A 15,728-nucleotide genomic window follows, 5' to 3' on the forward strand; every position below is an offset into this window, starting at 1 on the left:
TGACTTTCAGCTGGAGGAAGTTTTGGGTTCTCGAGGTCTTGACATTATACAGGCAATTTGAGAGAATGGCAACAACCTCTGGGCCGAAGGAGAAGGCAGTGAGGTAGGATTGGCATACACCAGGAAACTAAACACAAAGTTTCCAGATAATGTTGATGAGGGGTTGTACGTAAATAATATAGAGGAAGGAGCCAAGGCTGGATTACTCAAGGGACAACTATGTGAGCAGAAGAAAATAAACCACTGGCAGCAGAATAGAATCGGATACTATAACTGCAATTGAATACTCTATTCAAGGTCCTTTTATATTCTAAGAAGCCCATGCTAGTGCCACTGGGTTTCACAAGCGCTAGCCCTGTGCAATTGGCAGTAAGCCAATTATAAAACTGCCAAAACCTCCTGGCATGCAGCCGGTATACTCAAGACCCATAGAAACAGTAAACTATAGAAAGATTTTATAATAATATAATCTAATACAACTAATATTAATCAAAGTAGTGCCAAATTGTACTTTATGGTTCTTATGCATCAGGATTAAAGTCTGAGGGATAAATTTCTGTGTGCACGGGTAGTAATCTAGCAGTATAGATCAACTGCTTATTATGGAACCTGCCGATTTTCATTCCATTTAAATCTTTGAAGGGAACATTCACAGAAACATTTGAGTTGTTTAGCCAGAGGATAAAAAGAAGTGTGATTGGTAGTTTGTATTCAACTGGGCTAACAGTTTAAAGACAGTGTTTTTGTTGGCCAGCTGCCAGGATGTTGTATTTAAAACCTGGAAAAAAAAAATCCACACAATATGATTTGCAACTTACGCTGGAGTTCAAAATAAATTCATATCGAGTTGGTTTCAAATAAATTTGAACATCACCAAATAATTTGTACATTACTGCACTGATGACAGCTCATGTTAACAGTTATGCTTTAAATGTAAAGCAGTGCAACATAATTGTGAGGTTTGAATATCAGCATTTGATATAGCAGTAAAGCTTAGTCACTACATAGATCAACAAAAGGGATAGTGTCTTGTTTAAAATAGAAGTATGTTTCCAATTTGAAATTTTCACTGAAAGGCTTTGTTCCAGGATTGACTCAGATACCATTGTTTTGACACTTTGCCAATGGGTTTTCTATACGCTGTTCATTGTGTGCAAATCATAAAGATTAACAAACGAGCTAATGCATGATAGGGTTTGCTTTTATACTACCATTTTGGCATGACACAACAAATATCCTTCCCCCATGATAATGTCAGTTACAATTTGTCTGTTTTATGACTATAAACATGTTTCAAGACAAATTGTAAAAAAAATACGAGTGATTTAAGAAAAAAAACATTTGGTGAGAAATAAGGAAATAAGATAAATAAAGAAACTCCTTCCTTCTAGTTAAACTTTTGGATTATTTTCTCTTAAAAGCGTTAAACATGGGGACAGTCTTAGGATGGGGGTGGGGGGGGAGGGGGAGGGGGAGGGGGAGGCGGGTGCAATCTTTTAGGATTGAGATGAGGAGAAATTTCTTCACTCATGGAGTTGTGAATCTTTGGAACTGTTTACCTGAGAGGGTTGAATATTCCGCCATTGAATATATTTAGGGCTATGATGGACAGATTTTTGGAATCAAGGGATGTGGGGAGTGGGCAGGAAAGTGGTGCTGAAGCCGCAGGTCATCCATGAAAATATACTGAACTATATCGCTGACCCTTCACTGTCACCGGATCAAATTCCTGGAACTCCCTTCCTAACAGTGTACCAAAACCACATGGACTGCAGCGGTTCAAGAAGGCAGCTCACCATCACCTTCTCAAGGGCAATTAGGGATGAGCAATAAATGCTGGCCTAGCCAGTGACACCCTCATACCGTGAACAAATAAAAAAATGATCACATTGAATGGCAAAGGGCCGTATGGTCTACTCCTGTTCCTATTTCTTATGTTTTTATGTCCTTAAACTCAGTATATGATATAGCAGGGGCAGTATTTGACATAATTAAAACACAAAATAGATGAGGGAGTTTACATCTATTGTTAAGGTGGGCTGAAGTGATAAGACTTTAAGCACACAGGGAAAAAGGCAAGGTGTTAGTGATGGCAAAGCTGTCAGCGCTTGTCATCTTTACTCCTCTGCAAGACAACTTCTGCAGTCTGCACACAAACAGTTAAATGCAGAGATCAGGGGCAGAATTTTCCCTTCGTCGGGCGGGCGGGGCAGGGAGCGGCTGCGATCGGGCCCTGACTGCAAGTTCATGCTGGCAGGCCAATTAAGGCCGGCCTAGCACGGAACGCGGCTCTGCACCGGCTGGGAAGGGCCGTGTGGGGGCCTGTCAGCCGCCGGGTTCATTGGCGACCCGGCAGCTGGTTGAAAAGTGGACCAGGCAGCCCCTGGAAGGCTGCTGTGGAGGACGTTCCTTGAGCCAGCACCTTGGATCCGAATGAAGCTGAACATGGCAGGTGTGAGGGCAGGTCAGGTGGGCACTTGGCCCCTCCCGCTCCTCTGATGAGTGCCTTACCGTCGTTCTGCAGGAGGTGGCTGCCAGGAGGGTCACCCTTGTCCCCAGGGACGGGAGGAGGAGACCACCACGCCTCACCAGGAGGGCATGGGAGGAGTTGGCAGCACTGGTAAGGAGCCGTGAAGTGGTGCGGTGCTCCTGGGTGCAGTGCTGGAAGCACTTCAATGACCTGCTGCGCTGAGGAAGGGTGAGTACCATGTTGGCGTGGGTCAGTATGTAAATATGTTAAGGTCTGGTCATTCCTCCGTGGACCTCAAGGGTGCTAGAGTCTGAGTGCCAACTGTCAATCATGTCAGAATTGTCCAAGGTGGTGAGGCCTGGCTGCTTGGACTGAGTGCCTTGCGGCTTGAGGGCCATGACTTGGATGCGCCCTGCCAGGTGCTCCTTAGCTGGGGTTAGCCAGGCTGCAATGGCGCTGCAGGTACAGAGTGGACCAGTTAATGCTCCTCTGTTGATTCAGGAGAAGGCGGCCCTCAACAATATAGAAAAGTCACGGACCAGCGGAGGCCTCACTAGCCTCCTAATCCTTTTGAGGTATGAGCAAGATGCCCTGGAGCTTGAGAGCCGGCATGCCCCATATGCAATCAGGCATGGAGAGGGGTGCCAGATGAAGGTAAGAGTGCAGTGCACAGAAGTGAGACTTTCAGCTTGTGCAACCATTCTAGTGTAGTCTTTTCATTGATGTGAGCCTCGAACCTAATAGCATTCCAAAAATACTAAATAATCAAGGGGCAAAAGGGAGGGAGGAAATAAATACAATAACTATCATTAGAGAAAAGGTACAAGGTAAACTAATGGGGCTAAAGGCCAATAAGTCCAACCTGATGAGTTGCATCCTAGGATATTAAAGGAAGTAGCTACACAACTATTGGATGCACTGGTAGTAATCTTCCAAGAGTCCTTAGATTCTGGAAAAGTCCCAGAAGATATGAAAACTGCCAATGTAACACCCTTATTCAAAAAGGGAGGGAAACAAAAAAACAGGTAACTATAAGTCAGTTAGTTCAACATCCTTCATTGGGAAAATGTTAGAATCTATTATCAAGGATGTAATAGCAGAGCATTTAGAAATGCACAATATAATCAAGCAGAGTCAGCATGGCTTCATGAAGGGAAAATCATGCCTGACAAATTTATTAGAATTCTTTGAGGAGGTAACAAGCAGGGTAGATAAAGGGGAACCAGTAGATGTAATACATTTGGATTTCCAAAACACGTTCGATAAGGTACCACATTTAAGGTTACTTAATAAGAAAAGAGCCCATGGTGTTCGGGATACTATATTAGCATGAGTAGAGGATTGGCTGACTAATAGAAGACAGAAGTTTGGGATAAGGGGGGTTTTTCAGGATGGCAACCTGTAACAAGTGGAGTGCCATGGGGATCAATGCTGGGGCCACAATTATTTACAATATATATTAATGACTTAAATGAGGGAAGTGAATGCATTATCGCCAAGTTTGCAGATGACACAAAAATAGATGGGAAATATGAGGTTATGCACTTTGGCAGGAAGAATAGAGGAGCTAAATATTATTTAAATGGAGAAAGACTGCAGAAAGCTACAGCACATAGGGTTTTGGGAGTTCTCGTGCATGAATCCCAAAAAGCTAGCATACAAGCTCAGCTGGTGATAGGGAAGGCAAATGGAATGTTGGCCTTTATTTCAAAGGGAATGGAATATAAAAAAAAAGGAAGTTTTGCTAAAACTATACAAGGCACTAGATAGACCAAACCTAGAAAACTGTGAACTGTTTTGGCCGCCTTATCTAAGGAAAGATATATTGGCATTGGAGGCAGCCCAGAGAAGGTTCACCAGGTTGATCCTGGGTATGGAGAGATTTTCTTATGAGGAGAGGTTGGGTAGGTTGGACCTGTATTCATTGGGGTTTAGAAGAATGAGAGGCAACCTTACTGAAACATATAAGATTCTTAGGGGGCTTGACAGAGTAGACGCTGAGAAGTTGTTTCCCCTTGTGGGAGAGTTTAGGACCAGGGTCCTAAATCTCAGAGTAAGGGGTCACCCATTTAAGACAGAGATGAGGAGGAATTTCTTCTCTCAAAGGCTAGTGAATCTGTGGAATTCTTTACTGCAGAGGGCTGTAGAGGCTTGGTTGTTAAGTATATTCAAGGCTGAGATAGATTTTTAATCATTTAGGGAATCATGGGTTATGAGGAAAAGGCAGGAAAGTGGAGTTGAGGATTATCAGATCAGCCATGATCTCATTGAATGGCTCGATGGGCCGAATGGCCTACTTCTACTCCTACGTCTTATGGTCCCTTGCCATCTAGCAACCATCCATCCACTGCAGCACTGAAGAGCCTCAGCACCTGGGAGTGTCTGAGGATGTACGCGTCATGGGAGCTGCCAGGGTACCTTGCACAGACTTGCAGAATCTGCATCCTGTGGTCACACAATCTCTGCACGTTCATGGAGTGGAATTCCCTTCCTGTTAATGAAGGCATCTGGCTGACCCGCCTTGATGGCCACATGTGTGCAGTCGATGGCATCCTGGACTTGGGGGAACACAGCAATCTGGCTCGCTCAGCCTGGCTGGCCTCCTCCATACGGTAAAGAATAAAGGTCAGTACTTGCCTGAATACAGCTTCTGTCACCAGCTTGACGCAACTGTGGACAGCTGATTGGGAGACTCCACACAGATCCCCCACTAACCTCTGGAAAGAGCCAGAGGCATTGAAGCTGAGGGCCAATGTGACCTTCAGAGCCACTGGTATGGGGTGTCCACCCACACAGTCGGAGCTGATCTCAGGCCGAATCATCTGGCAAATGGGGGTTACGCTCTCTCTTGAGAGGCGGAGTCTCCTTTGGCATTGCACCTCGGACGTATTGAGGTAGCTGCATCACCGCCTGTAAACCCTGGCAGCAGGATAGTAGCCCCAGGATAGTGACAGTCTTCTGTGGCCCCTTCCACCTTGGACTACCTGCTGGCCCTGCGCCTCTTGTGCCTATACCTCTCCTCCCATAGGTCCCTCCCCTGGAAGCTGCACAGGGACACCTGGCCTCCTCTCCCTTCTGCCCCTCTCCTCTTCCTCAGAAGAGGTTCCTCCAGCAGAGATCACAATCCCCATTCCCAGGGTAAGGGAAGGCTGTCTGATACCTGGAAGGGTCCACACAGTCTGAATCCTCTGGGGGCCTGGCATACAGCATTGAGTCCTGAAATGAAGCCCCGAACAGAACACCCAAGTACCAGTAAGCAACCAACTGCAAACTATCTCCAAAACTCCTCACTACTCACACTGGCAATGCTGCTGACCCTTTTTATCCCGCCCTTGGATGAGGCTTGTGAAAATGTCGGCTGGCTGCCTGCCCGTTTGACGAGCAGAAAATCGCACAGCAAGGAAAAATCACGGTCAATTGTCCTGCGAAGGACCTTAATTGGCTGTTTAATTAATGGTGGGCGTGGCTCCAGCACCCGCCGAGTGAAATATCGCACAAGTGCACGATGACGTCGGGACGCTCACCCGATGTCATCGCACACTATTTTACTCCCGTTCCGGTCAGACGCATACCCACCCGCGGGACAAAAAATCCTGCCCCAGAAGTTGCTGTCAGTGATTTTACACTTCTCCAGATAATAGCGACAGAGAGCAAGCCCATTAGAAATCCCAGAACTGAAGAGAACATGCCATTTTACAGTATTACTCCTGCTGTAAAAACACTGAAGAGGGTTACATTTTGCTGTATGAGGCGTAACTGACTTTTTAGTGGCATATTAAGTTCACAATTTTGTTGAACAGCCTCACTGGCCCTGGGAAACTAATTTTATATTTGAGGAATGTCAAATTTCTTAATTATGATTAAAAAATCCACATTTAAAAAATAGTTTGTAAAGTTTGTTTATGATATTTTGGCTCCTACCTTAATCTGAGGTGTATGTTCCAATAACTTATTTCTCTCTTTAGTTAAAACTGAAGGATAATTAGTGCATTTTACTTCATGGTTTGCTGCCTGTGAGATTAGTTCAATGTGGTTGGCTGCTTATCCTGCTTGGTGACATCACAGCTCCTGGATGACTAGAGATCCCCATGATTTGGCGCCATATTCAAACTAATGTTCGGAAAGGGAATCTTCGTGGACAGTTTGAAGTGAGGCCAGCAAGGCATTATCATACATTAATCAAGTTGTCTTTTTTTATTTTGGAAATCAGCAATAGGCAAATTCAGGGAATTACTACAGCACAGAAGAGGCCATTTGTCCCGTTGTGTCTGTACCAGCTCTCTGAATGAGCAATACACCTAATGCCATTCCCCTGACCTCTCTCTGTAACCCTGCACATTCTTGCTTTTCAGATAGTAATCCAATTCCCTCTTTAATGCCTTGACTTTTTAAAAAATTGTTCATGGGATGTGGGTGTCGCTGGCTAGGCCAGCATTTATTGCCCATCCCTAATTGCCCTTGAGAGAAGGTGGTGGTGAGCAGTTTTTTGAACCGCTGCAGTTCATGTGGTGTAGGTACACCCACAGTGCTGTTAGGAAAGGAGTTCCAGGATTTTGACCCAGTGACAGTGAAGGAACAGCGATATATTTCCAAGTCAGGATGGTGAGTGACTTGGAGGGGAACTTGCAGGTGATGGTGTTCCATTGCATCTGCTGCCCTTGTCCTGCTTGGTGGACGAGGTCAGGGGTTTAGAAGATTCTGTTGAAGGAGCCTTGGTGATTTGTTGCAGTGTATCTTGTAGGTGATACACACTGCTGCCACTGTGGTGGTGGAGGGAGTGAATGTTGAAGGTGGTGGATAGGCTGCCAATCAAGTGGGCTGATTTGTCCTGGATGGTGCTGAGCTTCTTGAGCATTGTTAGAGCTGCACTCATCCAGGCAAGTGGAGAGTATTCCATTACACTCCCGACTTGTGCCTTGTAGATGGAGGACAGGCTTTGAGGAGTCAGGAGCTGAGTTACTCTGTGCAGAATTCCCAGCTTCTGACCTGTTCTTGTAGCCACAGTATTTATATGGCTAGTCCAGTTCAGTTTCTGGTCAATGGTAACCCCCAGGATGTTGATAGTATGGGATTCAGTAATGGTAATGCCATTGAATGTCAAGGAGAAATGGTTAGATTCTCTCTTGACACGGACCGCTTTAGTATCTGATGGTTTGCAAATGGTGCTGAACATTGTGCAAGCATCAGCGAACATCCCAACTTCTGACCTTATGATGGAAGGAAGGTCATTGATGAAACAGCTGAAGATGGTTTGGCCTAGGACACTACCTGGAAGAACTTCTGCAGGGATGTCCTGGGACTGGATGATTGACCTCTAACAGCCACAACCGTTTTCCTTTGTGCAGGTATGACTCCAACCAGGGGAGAGTTTTCCTCCTGATTCCCATTGACTTCAGGTTTGCTAGTAGTCCTTGATGCCACACTTGGTCAAATGCTGCCATGCTGTCAAGGGCAGTTACTCCCGCCTCACCTCGGGAGTTCAGTTCTTTTGTCCACGTTTAGACCAAAGCTGTAATGAAGTCAGGAGCTGAGCGGCCATGGCGGAACCCAAGCTGAGCGCCAGTGAGCAGGTTATTGCTGTTGAACCTGCCTCCACCACACTCTCAGGCATGCATTCCAGATCCTAACCACTCGCTGCATGAAGAAGTTTCTCCCCTTGTTGCCATTGCTTCTTTTGCCAATTACCTTAAATCTGTGCCCTCTCATTCCTGATTCTTCCAACAGGGGGAAGTTTTTTTCCTTTCTACTCTGTCCAGACCCCTCACAATTTTGAAAACCTCCATCAAATCTCACCTCAACTTTGGCTTCTCCAAGGATAACAGTTCTGACTTCTTCAAAATATCTTTGTAACTGAAGTTCCTCATCCCTGAAACCATTCTCATGAATCTTTTCTGCACTCTCTCTTGCTTTTGCATCCGACCTAAAGTGTGATACCCAGAATGGGACACAATATTTCAATTGAGTCTGGACCAGTGTTTATACAAATTGAACATAACCTCCTTGCTCTTGTATTCTATGCCCCTATTAAAAAAGCCCTACTGACCACGCTCTTAGCCTGTCCTACCTTCAATGACTTAGGCACATATACATTAATTGCATTGTTTAGTTAGTGTTTCCTTGCTTTTGATGTATTTTCAGACACTGAAAGGAAGTGGCAGAGCTGTAAACTGTAAAATTATGACATTTTTTAGCAACATCACCTAGTTCAGTTGCAGCCCCTGACAATCAGTGTTTATGGCCACAGAAACAAAAGTTCATTATAAAAATCAGAGCCAGAATGGGAGAAAGTTAATCCCATACTACTTTGGAAATTACAGACTCTTGTTAGACTGCTGGAAGTGCAAAAGGGAGGAACTTTTGTCCATATATTTGCCATGACCTCATCTTAAAACCTGAAGACTGTGTCATTTAAATTATATTCCCCTAGATATGGTGGCATTTTATAATGTCTCCTCGCTTCTCCTTTGTGGTGGGTGGTGGGGTAAAGACTATTCTGGCAAAAGATTTCAAATGCTAAAATCTCTTGCTAGTTACTGGTGGGCCTGTTATCCAGATGGCAAACAATCTTTCCTGGGGGTCAACTGTCATTTGGATACAGTATTGTATGGTCCACATATGATCATGCAGGGATACTTAATGTTGGTTGCACAGGAGGTATAAGTGGCAGGATTTCAGAGGAGCCCAGAATCGTGCTAGTTCTGCCACCTGCACACCCCCACCGTCACCAGAGGGTTGTGCGACTTTGGAATTCTCTGCCTCAGAAGGTGGTGGAGGCGGGGTCATTGAATAGCTTTAAGGCAGAGGTAGATTGATTCCCTTGCCTAACAAGAATCTAAGGTTATCGGGGTTAGATGGGAATGTGGAAATCAAAACACAAGAAGATCAACCTTGATCTTATGGAATGCCGGAGCAGGCTCAAGGAGCCGAATGGTCTGCTCCTGTTCCTATTTCTTATGTTCTTACATCTTAGTGGACTGCAGAACGGTTGGATGACTGGGCACGTTGTACAATCTCCTTGCTAAAGCTGGCCTGGAACAGTCACTGGTGGAGACACTCACAGCCCCTTGCAATGTCATCATCCTGGTTTGGACCAGTTTCCCCCATGGTTCAAGTTAACAGTGCAGCCTTGCAGTGCAGGTTAGGAGAACGCCTGTGCCTGAGCTGAAAGCACAGCGTGCAGTCCAGTGGGCAAAGCTGCAGCCAGTCAATCAATGGAGTGAGGTGGAGGAAGTGGGGTTTCAGGCAACCATGCAGCGCACTAAACTCTGGCCATCCAAGTGGTGGGCAATACTCTCCGGGATGTGTTAAGGTGTCTTCAGACTTAACCAAGGGAGGTTCTTAGAACACTCAAGCTAACCCATGCATCTCTCTTTCATCCTGCAGGAGTAGTACGTTAGGTTCATGGAGTCTGATGAACTAGCTGTATGCCTTGTGGCTTACAGAAAGCGAAGGCGACAGAGACGACAGTGAAGGAGGCTCCTGGCTGTGGAGAGGGAGGAGCAGCATCATCAGGAAGAAGGGGTGGCTGGGGCTCCCGCACATGACACTGAAGAACCACAGCGTGCCGTCATTAGTTGGCTCTTAGCTAGACCCAGGGTTTATAGTTCCCTCCTTTCATTCCTGCAGTTGACCAAGAACCAGTGTTGCCAAAGACTGCGCATGTCTAGGGAACTGGTCGGTCACATCTGCTACCTGCTGCAGGATTTGGCGCCACGGGGACATGAGAGTATCCACTGCCAGCGGCTGTCAAAGTGACAGCGGCACTCAATTTTTATGCCAGTGGCTCCTTTCAGGGCTCCACAGTTGACCTCTGTGGGATATCACAAGCCTCCACCACAAATGCATCCATGAGGTCATAGATGCCATCTTCATGAGGGCACACAACTTTGTGCATTTCGCCCGGTACCAAGAGAGCCAGGATGCAAGAGCGATTCAATTTGACCAGACCTTGGGTTTCCCACAGATCTCAGATCTCCATCGCAACAAGTGGTCAATTATGTCAGCCACAAGCGCTTCCATTCGCTGAATGTGCAGCTGGTATGTGACCACCACAAATGCATCCTGAAGGTCTGAGCAGGGTTTCCAAGAATTGTCCACGACTCCAACATTTTCAGTTGGTGCAAATCCCTGACGTCTTCCAGGGTCCACAGAGGCTGCAGGGTTGGCTCGTAGGGGACAAGGGCTACCCGCAGAGGATCTGGCTGATGACACCCATGCAGCAGCCTCAGACTGCAGCAGAGTGAAGGTGTAATGAGGCTCATGCTGCAACTCGCACCTTGGCGGAGCAAACCATCGGGATGCTGAAGATGAGGTTCCAGTGCCTGTACCAGTCTGGTGGAGCCCTGCAATACAGTCCACTGAGGGTGTCACACATCGTCGTCGCCTGCAGTGCGCTTTACAACCTGGCGCTGCAACGGGGAGAGGAACTGGCTGAGGAGGAGATGGAGGAGCTGGAAGTCTCCTCCAAGGGATGAGGGTGAGGAGGTCCTCGAAGGTGGCGATGACAGCGATTAGGCCCTCGCACTGGTCAGACGAGGCAGGCGCACTCGGGAGTCCCTAAATTTGTGGAGGACGATGATGACATGCAGTGGGGAGATGCCATAGCTCCTCATGTTACATCTATGAACATTTGACTCCAGTCTGGCTTACGGCAGCTCACATACCTGTGATAATGCTCCTGTCATGGAGATGCAGTGGAGGCCCTAATAGTCGTTCGATCGCAGGAGGATGATGACAACATGCAGTGAGGACACTTCGTAGATCTTCACATAGCCTCTGTAAATGTCTGACTCCTGTCTGGCCGAGGGCAGCTCACTTGCGCTCTGTGATCAGGGTCACATCATGGAGACGCAGCCATGAAACCTTAAAAGCACCTGATCCGTTGTCCGCCTTCAGCATCTGACCCCTTCAGGAGACAGCATCACTGGTCACAGATGCTGAAGAGATTGGGGCCAGCCCCACCTTATAGGTGCTGAGATCACACAGAGAGAATGACGGAACTCTGTGACGCCTATTCACAACATTCTGGCAGCAATGACCAGCACCATCGAGGCGCAAGCATCCTTAACATGTCCAGGGAGTGTGAGGCCGGACCATCACTTTTGCCTAAAGGCTGCACAAAGCACAGGGAAGAGCCCCTGGACTGAGACACCCGGTCTGTGACAAGAGCACTGCTCATCAGAACAAGGAGCCATAGGCAGGGAGACATTGTTGAGAGTTTATTTACAATACTGAACATTATGTACAAGTGATTAACACCCGTGCACAGTGTCAGCTGTGGCTCAGTTCATAGCACCCTCGCCTTTGAATCAGAAGGTTGTGGGTTCATGTCCCACTCCCGGAAACCAAGAACTGTGAATGTACTCGAAAGAGTTACATGCGATCTGTTGATAACTCGAAAGAGTTACATCTTCTTAGCTTCTGTTGCTGTTTTGTTTGCACTTCAGTCCCACGCTCCTGATCTACGGACACCCGGTGCGGAATGGGGTCGGGAAGGAGGAGGACCTCCTCGTGAACCTGCTCCTGGCCAGGTTGGCCATTAACAGGTCCCGGCAGCGGGCGATTGAGGGGGCAGTCCCGCCCGATTGTTTGTCCTTCTTCCGCGGCTATGTTCGCGGCCGGGTGTCCCTGGAGAGGGAGCACGCGGTGTCTGCAGGCACCATCGAGGCCTTCCGTGCCCGGTGGGCACCGCGGGGACTGGGGTGGTTTGTTGACCCCTTTAATCACATTTTGGTTTAATGTTTGTAAGTTTCCTTTAAACTTTGTCCTTGGTTTTACAGCTGACCTTACTTAGGGGCTGTGCTTGATTTATCCCTTATTTTGTTAATTTAGTTTAATTGGTTGACTCTATAAGAGTTACATCTTCTTAGCCTTCTTAACCCTGCCACTAAGTCTTGGTGCTCCCTGGACATCCACAGCAGAGGTGAAGGCAGCCTGCTGACTACAACGTCCTGTCTCTGATGGCCTTGACGGGCATCCTCTGGAGAACTGTGGCCTGCTTTTGGCTCCTGTTGTGTGGCAGTGGCACCCTCTTTGGCCTGAGGAGCTGGTGTGCTGAGGTCACAGGAAGAGGAGATTCTGATGTGCTGGACACTCCCAGAGTCACCTGGGTGGATGGTCCTGGGGTGTGCACCTGCTGATCCGCATCCCTATGGGTGCCTAAGGGCCCCTGGCTGACTCCTTGAGGAGAACAGGTAGCTGGAGTGAGATCGAGCTGCCCTGCACCCTTCTCGCGTACACACTATGGGAGGCTATCTATGGCATCGGCAATGGAGTTCAGACCACACAGCAGTGCAGGAGCAACATTCTGGACCAATGTCTCCATGGCAGCTGCCATCCTACCAGTGTTCTGGCACGCCAGCACTATCACCTCAGCCTGAAGGCGGATGGATTCCTCCATTGAGCCTTCCAATCTGAGGAATGCAACGGACATCCCTTCCTGATGTTCCCGAGTTTGCCTTTGCAGCTCCAGCAACTGTGACATGTCTGAGTCCAGAGGCTCATCATCTGATTCGGACTCAGCAAACCTTTGGCCTCCAGTAGTCCTCTGCGTGCCGGGGACCTGGGAAGGCCCTGCCACCGCCTGCAGTGGATCAGAAAATGCCTGGTGCTCACCAGATCATGATCCTGAGGCTACTCTAAAGCTAGGTCCCACCGAGGTGTGCGTTCGCGCTGGTGGAGGCTGGAGGTGAGCCCTGTGATGGGTCTTCAGAGCAGGTTTGAGCAGATTCCTCTTCTGATCTTCCCTCGGGACTTGACTGGAGGCCCTGGATCGTGGACTCTCTTGGCTGTTTCTCAAATGTGCCTGCTAAAGCAAGGAAAGATAATTAGTGCATGGCCTGTGAAATAGTATGCATCGCTCACAGCATCGTTGTCTAATGGATGTTACACTGCTGGGTCCTCACTTGGTAGAGCACCACCGACCTCACCATCGGGAACGGTCCAGATCCTCAACAGCCAGCTGGATGGCTCTATTTTTGAAGTCCGTGAGGACCTTGATGTCAGGCATTCCTCCACCGGTAAGCAACCTCTCCCTCTTGTTGTGTGCCAGTTTATCCTGCATGAATAGAGATGGAGAGGGTGTAAGCAGGACGCCTGCCAGGCCAGATGATAAGTATGCCTGGCATGTGCGGGTGGTGAGTGGTCCCATAGACAGGCTGAGGACAATGAAGGTGTGTATGAGAGAGTGAATGATGATGTCCCTTGAACTGGCAGTGAGTGATGGCCCCGTGGATGTGTGATGAGTTTGCGTGAGTTAAGAGTGACGAGAAGAGTGACTTACCCTGGCGGAACGGAGGAGATCATTCACCTTTTTGCGGCACTGGGTGGCTGTCCTCTTTTGCAGGTCATTGGTGCCGACCACTGCAGCCACCGCCTCCCATGCTGGAATGGTGATGCCGCCGCACCTCCTGCGGCAGGGGTAGAGGACACCACGGAGGGCCTCCACGGTGTCCAAAAGGTGCTCAAGGGATGTGTCAGTGGGCTGCAGTCTTTTTGCCTTTTGGGGCCATCCTGTCTTTCGTGCGGCAGTGCTGGACTGAAAACACTTAGAGGTGTGTGCGCGGCTGCACTTTAAATATGGCGCCTGGCGTGATGAAGCGGGGAGGTGATGGCATGGCGTACAAATCGAAGGTCGCCCACCATGGAAACGGCATGTTTCCCATTAATGCATAATTAATGCAGCGGGTTTGGAACAATACAGCATTAGAAGCCGTTTTTCCCGCCTGCTAGAACATTTAGTGCAAATCTGGGACGATTCCACCCTAAGTCAAAAATAATACAACTCTGAGGCTCAAAGTCAAAGGTCTAAATATGTGGATTATAATGGGAACAACCACATAATCAAAATACTACATTTTATTTAAATGCCACAGAAAGACAGTCCTTCTTACATTCTTTTGCAGTTAATTTATATTATGACATTTTCATTTCATTCTCTGATCTGCAACATAGTCTATGACAAATTTTCTTGCTGTTGACGTCAGTAGGAGCCATGAAGTGGATTGCCTGCTTACTGCTTCAGCTGAGGTGTTTTTTATACTTTTAAACTGACTTGGATCAAATATAAATAAGACCTGTTTTGATTTAATTTCTGTCATTTGCGTTGTGTGTAGAACGGTGATTATAACACGCAAGTTTATGTTACTTAAATCGTGACTGATGCAACCTACATATATTAGCTTCGGATCATCAGGCACTAGATACAGTATAAAAATGATCTACATAAATTTGTTGTGCAATCACAATCGTCCAATTAGAACACTTACCTGTAATTTGGGTTCACGCTTCATCATTTCTAGTATCATATGACAACCAATGGAATGGCCAATCAGCACAAGCTTGATATCCTTTGGGACATTTTTCCTCAGGAAAGTTAATTTATGTTCTATTTGTCCATTCAATCCAAAGACATCCTCTAGCTCAATGTCTGTAAGAAAAATAAAGGAACTATTGAAAATAATTACACACTAGTAAACTTGTTATATTAATAACCTCATGTTGGTGACTGCTTCATTACAACATAAACATTCTTGATGCAACACCATTTCATTTCTTTCTATTTGAATTGAAAATAAGGTAAGCCATCAATTCATTTTTTGTAAAAACCAGGAGCACACAATGAACATAACCTGAGATTTTTTTTTAACCACAACTATAGTTGGAAATTATATCTTGAACATAACAACTAAAAGGGTGAGATCTTTTTGAAATAGGCTGAAAAATGCTATTCAGGATAATACCAATGAGTTGAAGTTTTAATTACTTTCATTAAAACAAAAAAACAAAACTTAAGATCCTGGAGTGTTCAAAAAAGCACCACATTTACTAAGATTTATAAATGAGATATTGTATTGAAACTAATCAGGTCATAGATAAGCCAGTCAACAGCATGAACATTACAAGGGTGAGACGGTAGAAGTAAGTAATAAACAAGCACCATTCATCCCTTGAAACATGACTTTCAGAAATGACTTACAATAAACCTTACCACAATTCTACCTCATTTATTTGCAGGTCAGGGAATGTTTATGTTGAAGTTTATCCCGGGAAATTAAATATCTAAACTCTAGAATATCTATCTAACCCATGATCCGACCCTGGTTAGACACATTCCCCAATTTATTGGTCACAGTAGCAGGAAGATCACGTTCCACTGAGGATTTGGTTACTTCTGTCCCAGGGTTTTTATGGCTTTCCATGTGTTGTTCTTCAGATACCCAGCTGGCAAAAGGTAGAACTGGAACCAATATTGATCTAA

General features: G+C 46.6%; 1 protein-coding gene across 3 annotated transcripts in view; it reads right to left on the bottom strand.

Moving 5' to 3' along the window:
- The window catches only part of ldah (lipid droplet associated hydrolase), a 344,701-nt gene that overhangs the window by 73,810 nt on the left and 255,163 nt on the right, over nucleotides 1-15,728 (bottom strand). For all 3 annotated transcript variants that reach the window (XM_078541547.1, XM_078541548.1, XM_078541549.1), the window contains one exon: nucleotides 14,737-14,897. In XM_078541547.1, coding sequence (XP_078397673.1) covers nucleotides 14,737-14,897 — 161 coding nt within the window. The remainder of the gene's footprint in view (nucleotides 1-14,736; nucleotides 14,898-15,728) is intronic.

The sequence above is a fragment of the Cetorhinus maximus genome, chromosome 5 (genome assembly GCF_964194155.1).
Source record: "Cetorhinus maximus chromosome 5, sCetMax3.hap1.1, whole genome shotgun sequence".
NCBI lineage: Eukaryota > Metazoa > Chordata > Chondrichthyes > Lamniformes > Cetorhinidae > Cetorhinus > Cetorhinus maximus.